General features: G+C 40.4%; 1 protein-coding gene across 2 annotated transcripts; it reads left to right on the forward strand.

The window, feature by feature from the left end:
* Positions 1–7,202: 7,202 nt before the first annotated feature.
* LOC146706115 (protein CutA homolog) lies at positions 7,203–11,680 on the forward strand. 2 transcript variants are annotated; one of them, XM_085464134.1, is made up of 6 exons: positions 7,203–7,466; positions 8,010–8,158; positions 9,153–9,212; positions 9,967–10,012; positions 10,107–10,156; positions 10,631–11,680. In XM_085464134.1, the coding sequence occupies exons 1-6, from the start codon at positions 7,392–7,394 to the stop codon at positions 10,731–10,733; spliced, it is 483 nt and encodes a 160-aa protein (XP_085320260.1). In that variant the 5' UTR covers positions 7,203–7,391; the 3' UTR covers positions 10,734–11,680. The 2 variants fall into 2 exon arrangements, with proteins under 2 accessions (XP_085320260.1, XP_085320258.1); XM_085464132.1 differs by lacking the exon at positions 9,153–9,212 and having other exon boundaries at positions 7,336–7,466.
* Positions 11,681–12,042: the final 362 nt, after the last annotated feature.

Below are 12,042 nucleotides of genomic sequence, written 5' to 3' on the forward strand. Positions count from 1 at the left end.
CAATCAATACAGCACCAGTGTTATGTTTTTATCAGAAACTAATAATAATCTGCATCAGCTGAAACATTTCAACCACAGCAAACCAGTCAAAGTCACTTAATCAATGCAACACTCTAGATATTGACCAGGCCTTTAGTTTAGACTGCTTCCTAATGGGTCTGGACACCTGTGTTTGCTGTACTTTGCAACACTGCTGTTGTCCTTCCTTGATGCCAAACATCCTTATTGGTTTCTGGTCACACACAGATACTCACACACACACTCTGCAGCATCCTCTTTAGCTGGTCATTTCCTTATCGCCACAAAGCTTGAACCAACCCATTCATTAGCATCGATTTCCTTTTGAATGACCACAAAATGGTCCTCTGTCCATCCCTTCACCCACTTATCTCTTTATTCTCTGTTCCCATTTTCCTCCTGGTTCTCTCCTGGCCTTAACTGCTCTATTTCTCCTCTGGCTCAAAAGGGCTCTTTTCCTTCCTGACTCTATACAGTAGAGGCAAAGTCTTCTTAATTGCTCACAGCACTTGGAGGTTATCAGCTGACCAGCAGTGAAGGTCTGAATAATAGGCTGAGCTAAACAAAGCTGTTGTGGAAAAAACTTTATCCAGGAGTGGAACTGCTGCTTTCTTTGCAGAGAGGATGAAGACGGAGGCGGGGAGATTAGATGAAGTGGTTGCAGGTTTAGAGGTAACTCATAAATAGGGTAAATAGGAGCAAAGGCAGTTGGCAGGCTGATTACGGTCTCTAAAAGGTTGCCCTAAGCATGCCTCTGGCTGCCCTTTTTATGGTGATTCCAGCATTTCCATAACATAGCGTCTCTCTCACACACATGCACTTCCAGCTTGACTACACACAAAGCTCAAAGTTAGATCTGCACTGGATGGTGCGTCAATGAGTGTATTGATTTTTTCTTTTCTTTTTTTAAGCAGCATGTTTTTTTCCAAGTGACCTTGCCTTTGCAGGCAGATATTTTGCAGACAGGAACCTTTAAACATTTTTTGCAGGAAATACTTATTATGTGCAGTGATGGAGACACGAGAAGTATAAACCCCTGTTTCAAAATCCCCACCAAAATCATTATAGATTTCAATTCATGATTTCAAATTCAGATATCATCAATCACTGCAACCGCCGTGGAAAAATATTTAAAGTACACTTAAGGATTAGTGAACTAGGTTTTTCCTCTTTTTTCTGTTGCAGTTGTAGCCTCCTTTCACACATGCACACAGCCCTTTAAGTCCACATGTTATTGCCTGCAGCTACACTAACTTGGAGCCTGAACTTATTATGCCTTCTCCCTTCTCTGAATTTTGGTGCACTCAGCCTGTGAATGGAGAGGGGGAATGAGCTCATTCTACCTGCGTCAGCACAAGGAACGGTTATGCTGCAGACGGCTCGGTGAAGAAAGTGTAATAAGGAAGCCCGGGTCTTTCTGTGGCGGAGGTGGCCGCCTGCTCTCAAAAAGGTTTCACCCTGTCGACCAAACGAGAGTGATGTGATTTAAGCCCGTCGCCGTCACTGCAGGTGAACTCTGCAAGAACAGAATTATATTGTTTAACTTTTCTTTTTTTTCCCTGTAAAACTGCTCCAGGGCACTTTGTCCTCTCTCAAACCAAAAGAAGCAAAACTGCTGCACATCTCTCTCTTGTCTCTTCTATTTTTTTAATCTTCCCTTCATTCTGCTCACTGAAAAGCACCGAGCTTAAATTCAGGCTCTGGATCTGGAAAAATGTGGCTATGTTGCTCTACAGATATAAAAAAAAAAAAAAAACTAAAAAAGCTCTGGGTTTTCTTTTTGCAAGATTTTTGACAAGTGCAGAAGAAATATATAATGTGACAGTTCAGTTTTCTGAGGAATGGGCTTTGTGTGTTGCACCGGTTGTGACATAGGGGGCAAAAGAGAAGGGAGAGAATAGGCAAAAGATGACAAGATATGGTGTTTTTCTGATCCTTGAGAGAGGATGGGTTTCATTACCTGAGGGACTTCAGCAGGGGATGTCTTCTTTTTTCTTTTTTTTTTCTTTTTTGCTGCTTGTCAGTGTTGTGGCGCCGCTATGCACTCCTGTGTTTTCAGCCACTCTGGGATTTCTGTAGAACCAGCAGGAGCCAAGGCAGCCCAGAAATCAGCTGTGACGGATAGCCATGTCTCTCTGAGAGGATGGAGGGGTCTCCGGGGTTTGCAGCAGTGATAGAGACACTTCCCTGCTCCAGCCCCTGTGACTTCTTTAATTAACCTCTTTGGGAGGACCAGCCTAGGTAATCACAGCCTAGAAAGTCCAACAATTAGGACCTATCTGACCTTTGAGTGTCCAGTAGTGTGTCCAGTTTCTTTGTCTGCCTGTTCCCTACCTCTACCCCCTCCCACCCTCAATCAATGCTGTAATGGCACTGCCACACAGGGAAGAAGACAACAGCAGACACAGGCTGCAGAATTCTTGGAACTGTAGCTCTGTAGTTTTCATTTTCCGTGACCCCTGTTTCCTTGTTCACACAGAGTTATCTGTTCTCTCTCTCTCCTAAACTCTCCAGTTCTTGTGGCTATAATTTGTTTTCTTTCAGCGATTCAGTTTAATGGCAAATTAGAAATGGCACCCGTTGCCACGTCCTTCTGTGCTTTTTTTTCCTCCTTCTTTCCCCCCCCCCTCTCTTCGCTCTTGTACCGTGGACCTTGTGGCCTCATTACATACAAACAGTCAAGAAGCACGGACAGAAATAAAAATTTATCTTATTTTTCACATTAGACTTCTAAGGGACAAATAGGCCTCTACGCTTCTCCGGGGGGAGGGCTTTGAGTGACGCCCTAGAACAAGCAGATCAAACGCCTCTTCGGCCAGCTCCTCAGCTTTCTTCCTCTATCTCGCTCTATTTTGGTTGCTTTCTTTCATTCATGTTGGGGAACAGTGGCTTAAGTGGCTCTATTGGAGCTCTCTCATGGGCTCTCAAATGAAGCCTGCGTGAGCTTCGGGGAAATAAATTGGTTTGTTCTGAGGCGTTGTCTCTTGTGGCGCCCCCTGCTGTTCAAGCTCTGATCTGTGCTTGTCCGATGGAGGAATTGAAAGGGTTGGGTGGAGTGGCGGGGATGAGCAAAACAAAATACACAAGCCAGCAGTGGGAGAGGTCAAAGAAAAAAAAAGCTGGGGTGGGAATGAGATGAGTCATGTGTTGGAACATTTACATTTCATTTTAGTCGAGAGTTTTATACAAGCTAAATGAGCGCTCTGCATTTGATTTATTCACAGTGGAAGTAGAGGAGGCGACAAGGACCCTGTAGATGCATGAATCCACAACTCCCCCATGTGGGCATCCTGTACAAAACTGCTTCTTTTTCTCTTTTTCTTTTTTTGGGAAAAAAAGTATATAAATCTTTTTACTGATTTGTATCAGCGGCATCTTGTCAGGGCCTAATATTAAATTTATGCCCCGCAGACAAATTTAGTGTCATGCAGACGTAATTTCCTTTCTGTTTTTTCTATTTATAAACTGTTTCCACCAGACTTGGCAGTTTCACATGCCAACTGAAGTTTTTTTTCCCCCCTTGTTTTCTGCATATGTTATGTGAGGCGTTGCTCACTCGCATATTCTGTGAAGCCGCGCGGTACCCGTATCCCCGTCTGCATGTCTGCGTGTGAGTGAGTCACAAAAATGTAAGATTAGGATTTCTTTGGCACAGCATTTTTGTTTGTGTCTGTGTTTTGTAAGTACTGATTATTTTCTAAGAAGATGAAAATGTGCAATGTGAAATAAATGTGCTTGTTTATCACCACATGCCACTGAACGCAACAGACTGTCAGGCTGCTGGTATACTTTATACATTAAAAAGCATTTGTTGGTGCTCGTTTAGCTCCACAAACACAATCCCGTGGCTGGAACACAGTGGCCTGGGTCCAAACCCAACCTGTGGCTCACTACTGCATTTCCTATCCTTCTATACCTTCTATCCAAAAAAAGAAAAAGTATTTGCCTTAAAGGTGTCTTTGGCATTTTAACATCTGAGCACTAGTTTCGATTCTTTAAAGTTGAGTGCAGGGGGTTGTTTAGAGGTGTGATGCTGATGGTTTTATTGTTTTTTACTGCCTTATTAATATTATATGTGGACAGTTTGTTGTCATATTGATTTTATTTTTAAATCAGCCGTAAAACTTCTAGGTATTAGGAATGGGAACCAAGATGTTTCTTGGTTGTGTTTTTTGTTTTGTTTTTTGTTAGTAGAGGTTTTTTGGCAGAACTTCATCTCCTTTCAAGGTGCATGAAAAAAAAACTCTGAAGAGGTTAAGCTGTAGCAGCACTTGCAGTATAGAGAAAAACTTTAATGCTTGACAGGATTCAGAGTCATCATATGGTCTGCGATGATAAGCCGAAATGCGTCAGTCGAGGAGGAAAGTTGTTCTTTATGCTGCAAGTGTTGCTGAAGATTTAACCTCGTCTGACCTTTTTTAACCACATGCATGTAGAAAAGCACTATGGCAACCAAATGTTCAGTTTGCACCATTGGCAGGTGATAATGTAGAGAACCTAAACAGAGCAGTTTAAGGTAAACAGTAAATATGCTGGTACTTATAGATCACTTTTCTACTGTAGCCGAGAACTTAAAGAGCCTTCTTCAGACAATCACGCAGCACTTTCATGATATGTCTTTAACAGTTTTGTTTATGAAAAGCACTCACAGTGATATTTGTTCGAGCAGCATTTCAGTGTTGCCACAAATCAAGGTACTCTATAGTCAACAACTTTACATGACATATTATTGCACAGTTTATGATGCAAAATATGTTGCAAAATGTATCATATTTTACAAGATAATACAAGGCAAGGGCTTAATCAGAAAACAAACTGAATGACAGAGTTGTCATGTAAAGATCCTTACTTTTTTTTATCTTTTCTCAACACTATGCCAGGATAGTTGATGCTCAGTAAGGATGTTTATACAATGCTACGAAAATCTGCTTGTTTGTTTTTTGCATATTTGTCACACTAATTAACAAACTACTTTAATATTACACAGAGATAAAGTGAGTCAATACAAAATGCAGTTTTTAAATGATCATTTCATTTATTAAGAAGAAAAAGCTATGCAAACCTTACTCGGCTCTGTGTCGAAAAAGTAATTGTCTCCTAAACCTAATGACTGGTTGTGCCACCCTTAGCAGCAAGAACTGCAATCAAGTATTTGCGATATCTGGCAATGAGGCTTTCGCTGTGGAGGAACTCTGGCCAATTCCTACTTGCAGAATGGTTTTTATCCAGCTACAATGGAGGCTTTTTGAGCATGAACGATCTGTTTAAGGTCCTGCTAAAGAATCTCAATTGGATTTCAGTCTGACAAGGTCACTCCAAAACCATCATTTTAGCCATTATTTTTTCATTAATTACAGCAGGTAGCCTAGCTAACAAAGCAGAAATCTTTAGTCCACAGGATATTTTCCCAAAAGTCCTGGGGATTATCAAGATTTTTTTGGCAAACGTGAGATGAGCCTTTGTCAGCAGAGGTTTTCATCTTGGAACTCTGGAGTAATTTTAATATGCCAGCCACTCCTGGGAAGTTTCACCACTGTTCTAAGATTTGTGAATAATGACTTTCACCACGGTTCACTGGAGTCCCAACGCCATAGAAATAGCTTTATAACCCTGTCCAGACCAATAGAGGTCAATGATTTGAGTTTCTTGAGATTGTGGCAGGCTGCGGGTTCGGGGCTGCAGCCCCTGTGTCTTCTACACCGTGGCTGCTGGGTGCAGAAGGTACCCCTCAGCTCTTGGTGGGTGGCACAATTGTCCCTGCAATGATCCTCCTTGGGCTCTCGTGCCTCTGGATGTCTGGGAGCCAGATCTAGCTCCCTACACTCACTATTATACATTTACATGAAAAAATCCTATGAATACAAGCACACACAGGTGTGCAAACAGATGTACAAACAGGTATGCACAGGCGCTCTTTAGAGGCTGCTGCCTCTAAACATATCATGTAATCCTGGTACTGTGTGCTGCTCAGTAACATTCAATATATTTATTACTCACTGTTCCTTTTGCATATGTTGTTTGTTGCTGTGGTTTCCCTGCTGTGTTGTTTTTGTTTTGTTTTTGTTTGCTGTTTTCTTTTCAGCAGTTGGTGATTCAGATTTTCAGTCTTTCCTCTCTCTATCCCTCTTCTCTATTTTTCTCTCCCTCTCCTTCTGTTAACTTTCTTTCTAAATGTTTCTTTCCCTTTTCTTACTCTTTCCAGTCCCCAGTTCTGTCTGTTATGATTATAATAACTAAAAATAAAATAAAACCCCTAATAAAAATCTAATAAACTATGACTATCAAGTGGAGGGGTATAGCAAAAGGCGTAAAGCTCCACTTGGGAAAGTAAATGTGCGGGGCATTTTTCTTGGCCTTTAGACAATAAAGGGGGGTATTTTTTCCACGCAAAGGTAAGGTAGGTTTTCCCCTAATACATGAAATAATAATTTTAAAAACTGCACTTATAAACTCATTATATCTTAACATTCAGATTTGTTTGATGAGCTGAAAGGTACAAGTGGGACTAAAGAACAACAACTATGAAATCAGGAAGTAATAGAACAGGTTTTTCACAGCTCTGCAGACTTTGTGGGTGATTGTTTTTTGGAGTTTTTTTTGTTTTTGTTTTGTTTTGTTTTTGAATACTTGTGCATAGTTGACTTTGTTACACATCTTGAATATGTACTTTTATTTTAACAAGTCATCTTTTGTCCTGCGAGATCAGTGATTTTGTGCATGGTGCCTGACAAATAAATAGTAAACTAAGTCAATATGTCCCTAAATGGATAGGGTAATATAAAAACAAGCCTATAAGCTTGATGTATATAAAACGTCATATATTTTCGGGGGTTGTGGATAAGAGGGCATTATAGGAGATTAAATAAGAAAAAAGGTCTTCTGACAAAAGGACTTTATTTTTCTATTTCAGCTTGAAATAAATCAAAGTAAAGATTTATGGATTTATCATAGTGTTTTAAGTAAAATCCATGGGAGACGTGTTTATCTAGCAAGATAAAGCCGATTATGCTCCAGGCCCGGAGGCAGCGCACTGGACGTGAACTAGCAATTTTATTGGTCGCCGGCGTGGCAGGAAGTCATAGGCAACCAATGGAAAGGGGCAGAGATTCGTCACTGTATTTCTCCATTCAACCTACCTGTCAACTTTACTGTATACCCTTCTTATTTAACGTTAGCAAGTATTTAGCGTGTTTTCACTCACTAAACTCGTATTAAACAGGACTGACAAAGTTCTAAAAAATAATGTCGTAACACTAGTTACAACGAGTGAAAGTGTTAGCGGTTTAAATGGGCGAAGTTCAGCACAGTTAGTCCCCCCTGCACTGTCTAAACTGGCCGGTCTCCGGAGGAGGATATTAGTCAGAGCCCGCAGGATGGAGTGGCTCTTCCAGCGATGCTATAAAGAGGTCGTCTTGAGCTTTCGCTCCGTACTGCTCGTGTCGTGTTTGGTGAGATACTGTTTTTGTGGAATTACATGAACGTTTCTGTTTTCGAAAAGTCTCGTAAAAGTTGTGACTTGCCCTGGTGACAGCTGGTGCTTTAATGTTGGCCGCTAATTTAAAATTATAAAAAAAAAAAAAAACTGCCTGCTTTACAATGACTTGTTTGGGGGGAGGTGGAGGATTTTACGTGCATCTGTGCCGGGCTGTGAAGCAGCGCTATACGGAGAAGTAGGGCAGCTTATAAATTGGTCACTGTATCCAAGCCAAGTCCAATACTAATTTATCTGTGACAGACAGTGCCAAATAATAAGAGGATAAATACTGAATCCAATCCAAACATGGCAATCCCTACAGAGGCCAGTGGATAATTAAATTGAGTTATAAGTTTCCTTCATCCCAGCATAAAAAAAGAGGGAAAAAAAGAAGTTTGACATCTAAATGTGATAATAATTATAGACAGGCTTTATAAACATTACCCAGCTCTTGCAGTGTCTTGAGATGTCAGCATTTGACAGCCCTGTCCTATTGCACTCACAAATCCCCTTCTAGTTCTTGATCCTGCTGGCGTGCCTGTTCCCCGGGCTGTGGTCCATTGGGGTCCAGCTTCATTCTGTATGCACAGGGAGCTATGTACCAGGGCACTACTCTGTCCTTGTCATCAACACTCCCAATGAGCAAACAGCAAAGGACGTTGGCAGGTATGGTGCTTTTTTTTTTTTTTGTCTTTTCAAACACTTGCATTGCATTTTGCAGTCTCCTAAGGTGTCATACACCGTTTTTTTTTTGTTTTGTTTTTTTCAGTGTTTCCACAGAGTGAAAGAATATTTATGCCTTTTCTTGTTCAGCTGAAAACATTATTATCACCCTTGTTTGGCGTGCGCAGTAATTATAAAAGTGCCAGCAGCCAGTTAGCTAAGAAATTGGAAACACCTCTAACACTTATTAATTAGCACTTTTGCTCACATTTTCTTGTTTAATTATTAGTTTTGTTTAGTTTTTATAAAACTGTGCAACAACAGAAGTTTCATTTGCTGCCAGTCAACAAGAAGTTCCAAATAGCTTCACATTTATTAAACAGAGCCTTTCCAATCTTCCCATCTGATTTAAGAAAAATACTTTTCTAATTGTAAAAAGAATAAAATAACTGAGTATTGATGCTCATCTCCTTTTTGGCGTGTGACTTGTGGTTTGTGAAAGATTTGAAGTGACTGAAGTGATTTCCCCTGACATAAGTTTGCCTTTTCTGCTCGGAGAAGAGATACAATTCTGTCAAACCAACAAGTGGAGCAGAGCACTGTGTTTGCACTCTCATCTCCCTTTGTTGGCATTTTAGCTGCATGCAGATGAGATTCCATCTATTAACCACGTGTCAAGGAAAATAGCCACAGTGCGCTTTCCATATATGTAAATCACCTCCTTCACAGCTCCTCGCTCAGGGAAGGGGGGCAATGCAAAGGTGGTAATAAAATTTAGTTTACCGTCTTTTTTTCTTTTCTTGAATTCCCATCAGATGTCCTTCCCCTTCAGCTTGCTTCGTGAGTCTTGACAATGAAGGGCCCAGTTTTAATAGACAAACAGCTGTTGGCTTGTGTTTGATTTTTTTTTCTCTTTTCCCTCTTAGCCCCCTTCATTTCATTTCCACCAATACATCCAACCGTTCTCGCCATTCTCTCTTTCGTTTTTTTCTTCCAGGGCAATCATGGAAAGGCGGTTGGCGGCCAGCGTTAACATTCTCTCCAAGACCTCCACAATGTAAATTACACCTGACCTCCATTTTTGAAACGCCTCTCTACCCAGGCGGCACACAATCACAAAAGCTCCCCTTAGTTACCGTGTCCATCACATGTATGCGCTCATAAATACAATGAATGCACATGCTTCTTTGTTCACAAAGGGGAAGCTGTTTTCTTCACAAACCACAAAGCAAATGGGCTTCACCTGAATTTATTTGTTTAGCCTTATTGGAAGGCTACTGGAAACTTGAATGGCAGTTAGCCTTCAAAGTAGGCGTGTTTTTGCATGCATGGATTAGCTTTCCTGTCAATGCATAACAGCACAAAGGCGGGGGGTGGGGGGCGATTAGGTTGGGGGCAGGGGGAGGAAGCTGAACTTTGGACAAATAAGAGTAACTGAATAGAAATGTCAGTGTTAACACCTGTTTACAAAATAGAGGTGAAAATACAGGTTTGGCTTGGACTTGGCGTGGTGTGTTATTGCAGGTATGCCGTGAGCTTTCGGTTATCTTCGTATCTTAAATGTCAGCATAAAACTTGTTGACATTCCTGTGCTTTAAAACCACTTTTTAAACAAAGAGGGGGTTTTGCACCTGACACCACAGGAGCATATCAAGAACAGTCCGACAGCCACTGTAGGGTGTAATAAACTATTATTAGTTCTTTGCATGAAAGCTCTTATTTTGTTAAATTTGAAGGCTCCATTTGTCTGCTTGTACTTTCCAGTCAGTAGCCCTGCAGTGCTTCAGTTCCAATACTTTCTGTCATTTTAGGTTCTATTGGAAAGGAGAAATCCAGGATGCAAATGAAATCCTGATGGTAAGCTCTCGGAGACAATTCCTTCTGTGATCAGCATGCACTCAGGCATGTCGAAATACAAGACTGGTGAGATGAGATGTGTTTGTTGTTGCAGCTGGTGAAAACAAAGACTTCCAGGATCCAGAAGGTGGTGGACTACGTGAGGTAAGCTTGTCACGTTGTCAAATTCACACTGGACACTGTGCCTTGTGCTCTGTGAAGAAGAGTTATTAAAGGGAGAAAAAAGCCAGGTTCGTGGCTTCAGTCTGAACATTATTTTCAGTTCAAACGTTCACATTCAAACACTGATACTTTCATGTTTGGACAAAAAACTAGAAGTAATAGATAATGAGGTTTTTCTTGTCAGCTTCTGCAATTCTGCATCAATATTTCACACTATTTATAATTAGAGATTGGCTCATTCTACATGACAATTCACGTTTTCGGGCTATTCAGTATTAGAGCGTTAAAAACACTGCATAATTGCAATATATGCACACATCTTCAGTGTACTGTCAGCATTGTGAGGCTTTTAAAGCACTGCAGTGCTTTTAGTCCTAGGTGATGGGAAGAAATTGAATCAAGAACCACTTTATACAGATTTGAGTTTATACGAACACGTTCTTTGCGTGCCTTTAGGTCTATACATCCCTACGGGAACCCAGAAGTCCTCAGTCTTGCAGTAGATGACGGCAGCTTGGCATACATGAAATGGATGGACGAAGCCATTCCAGATGACTGATATTTCGTTAAGGCCAAAGCTAATCTCAGCGAGGACTGCCGTCAAACAAGGAAACTGAGCCATGTGTGTTTGTTGCTCTTAACTTTTTTTTTCCAGGATTTGGAGAGTTTTAAAAGTTCAGGAAGTGCTCTGTAGCATTAACGTTTAATACAAGGAAGTTTTGTAGGCCTGACCTTCTTAACCGGAAGTGTACTGCAGAGATTGGATTTCAAACACTGCTTGTAAAAAGAAAAAAAATTACATGAAAGAGTCAAAGTTCCACTCAGGTAATCTGTTGTAAGGAAATGGACAAGAACTCATATGGTGCTTTTAAGCATATCAGTTCTTTTTTATGGTATGTTACCAGATCATTCTCTCCAGTTTAAAAAAACAAAAAAAGTATAGTATGTGGCAAGTCACATAACCAAGATGTAATAATAATAATATGAAATAACAATAATAATCAATAATCAAGACCTATAATGTGATAAAAGTCATAAAAAGTACAGTCAAATTGCCCCTTATTTCCACTTTGCCTTAACTCACCTACATGGTAAAGGCCTTGCGTATATGCTTTACTGCTATTGTCATATAGGAAGTGAAAAAAAAAGTGAATTTTATGGAACCACAGTCTGCAGCACTTCTCTTTATGCCCACCAGTCCAGTAGGGCCAGGAATTAAACACACTGGAATGTAGCCTGTGTGCATTTACATAATTTGTCTCAACTTTTAGAGAGTTTTTGAGTTGACCCCTGTATTATGTTAGACCCAATTTTTTCTATTTTGCATCTGCAAAAGGCTTCAAGGAGAGACCAGCTGAATGTCAATAATGTAGAAGGCCACTGAGTTTCACCCTATTTTGGGTGAATGCATAAAGAAAACCCTCTATGCAAGGTTAAACTTCACACTCGCTGTAAACCTATTGGCTCATCTCTCGTCTGTAATAAATGCATCTATATTTTATACTATTCCGCTGTATCTCTTGAATTATTTTTTCCGCTCGAGGACAAACCTTTTCTCTCCGATATTTCCATACCTGTCATCCATACATATGCTGTGTATAATGAAATAATGGTAAAATACAGGTTTAATAACCTATTTCTTAACTTAATGTAATTTATGTGCATTAAGAAATGTTTAAACAGCTCAGTACCAAAGTAATTAGTAAATCACTGTCACCTAGATAACATACCATGGCCCACGGTGAAATATTACCCTATAATATATTTATTGTTATGAGTTATGTATTTTTAAAGCCCTTCCCAAAAGCATAGGCACACTGAGAAATCTGTGCATGCAGCAAGACAGGGTATCAGAGCAATCTGTGTGT

The sequence above is a fragment of the Copadichromis virginalis genome, linkage group LG7 (genome assembly GCF_057382275.1).
Source record: "Copadichromis virginalis isolate Kocher_CV1m ecotype Utaka linkage group LG7, C_Virginalis_male_GT1.1, whole genome shotgun sequence".
NCBI lineage: Eukaryota > Metazoa > Chordata > Actinopteri > Cichliformes > Cichlidae > Copadichromis > Copadichromis virginalis.

Excerpts from the sequence above, each read along its gene's own strand:
- LOC146706115 (XM_085464134.1), top strand. The coding sequence starts at position 7,392 with ATGGAGTGGCTCTTCCAGCGATGCTATAAAGAGGTCGTCTTGAGCTTT. Across the intron at positions 7,467-8,009 it reads TACTGCTCGTGTCGTGTTTG|TTCTTGATCCTGCTGGCGTG; the intron begins GTGAGATACTGT and ends ATCCCCTTCTAG. Across the intron at positions 9,213-9,966 it reads CTCTCCAAGACCTCCACAAT|GTTCTATTGGAAAGGAGAAA; the intron begins GTAAATTACACC and ends CTGTCATTTTAG.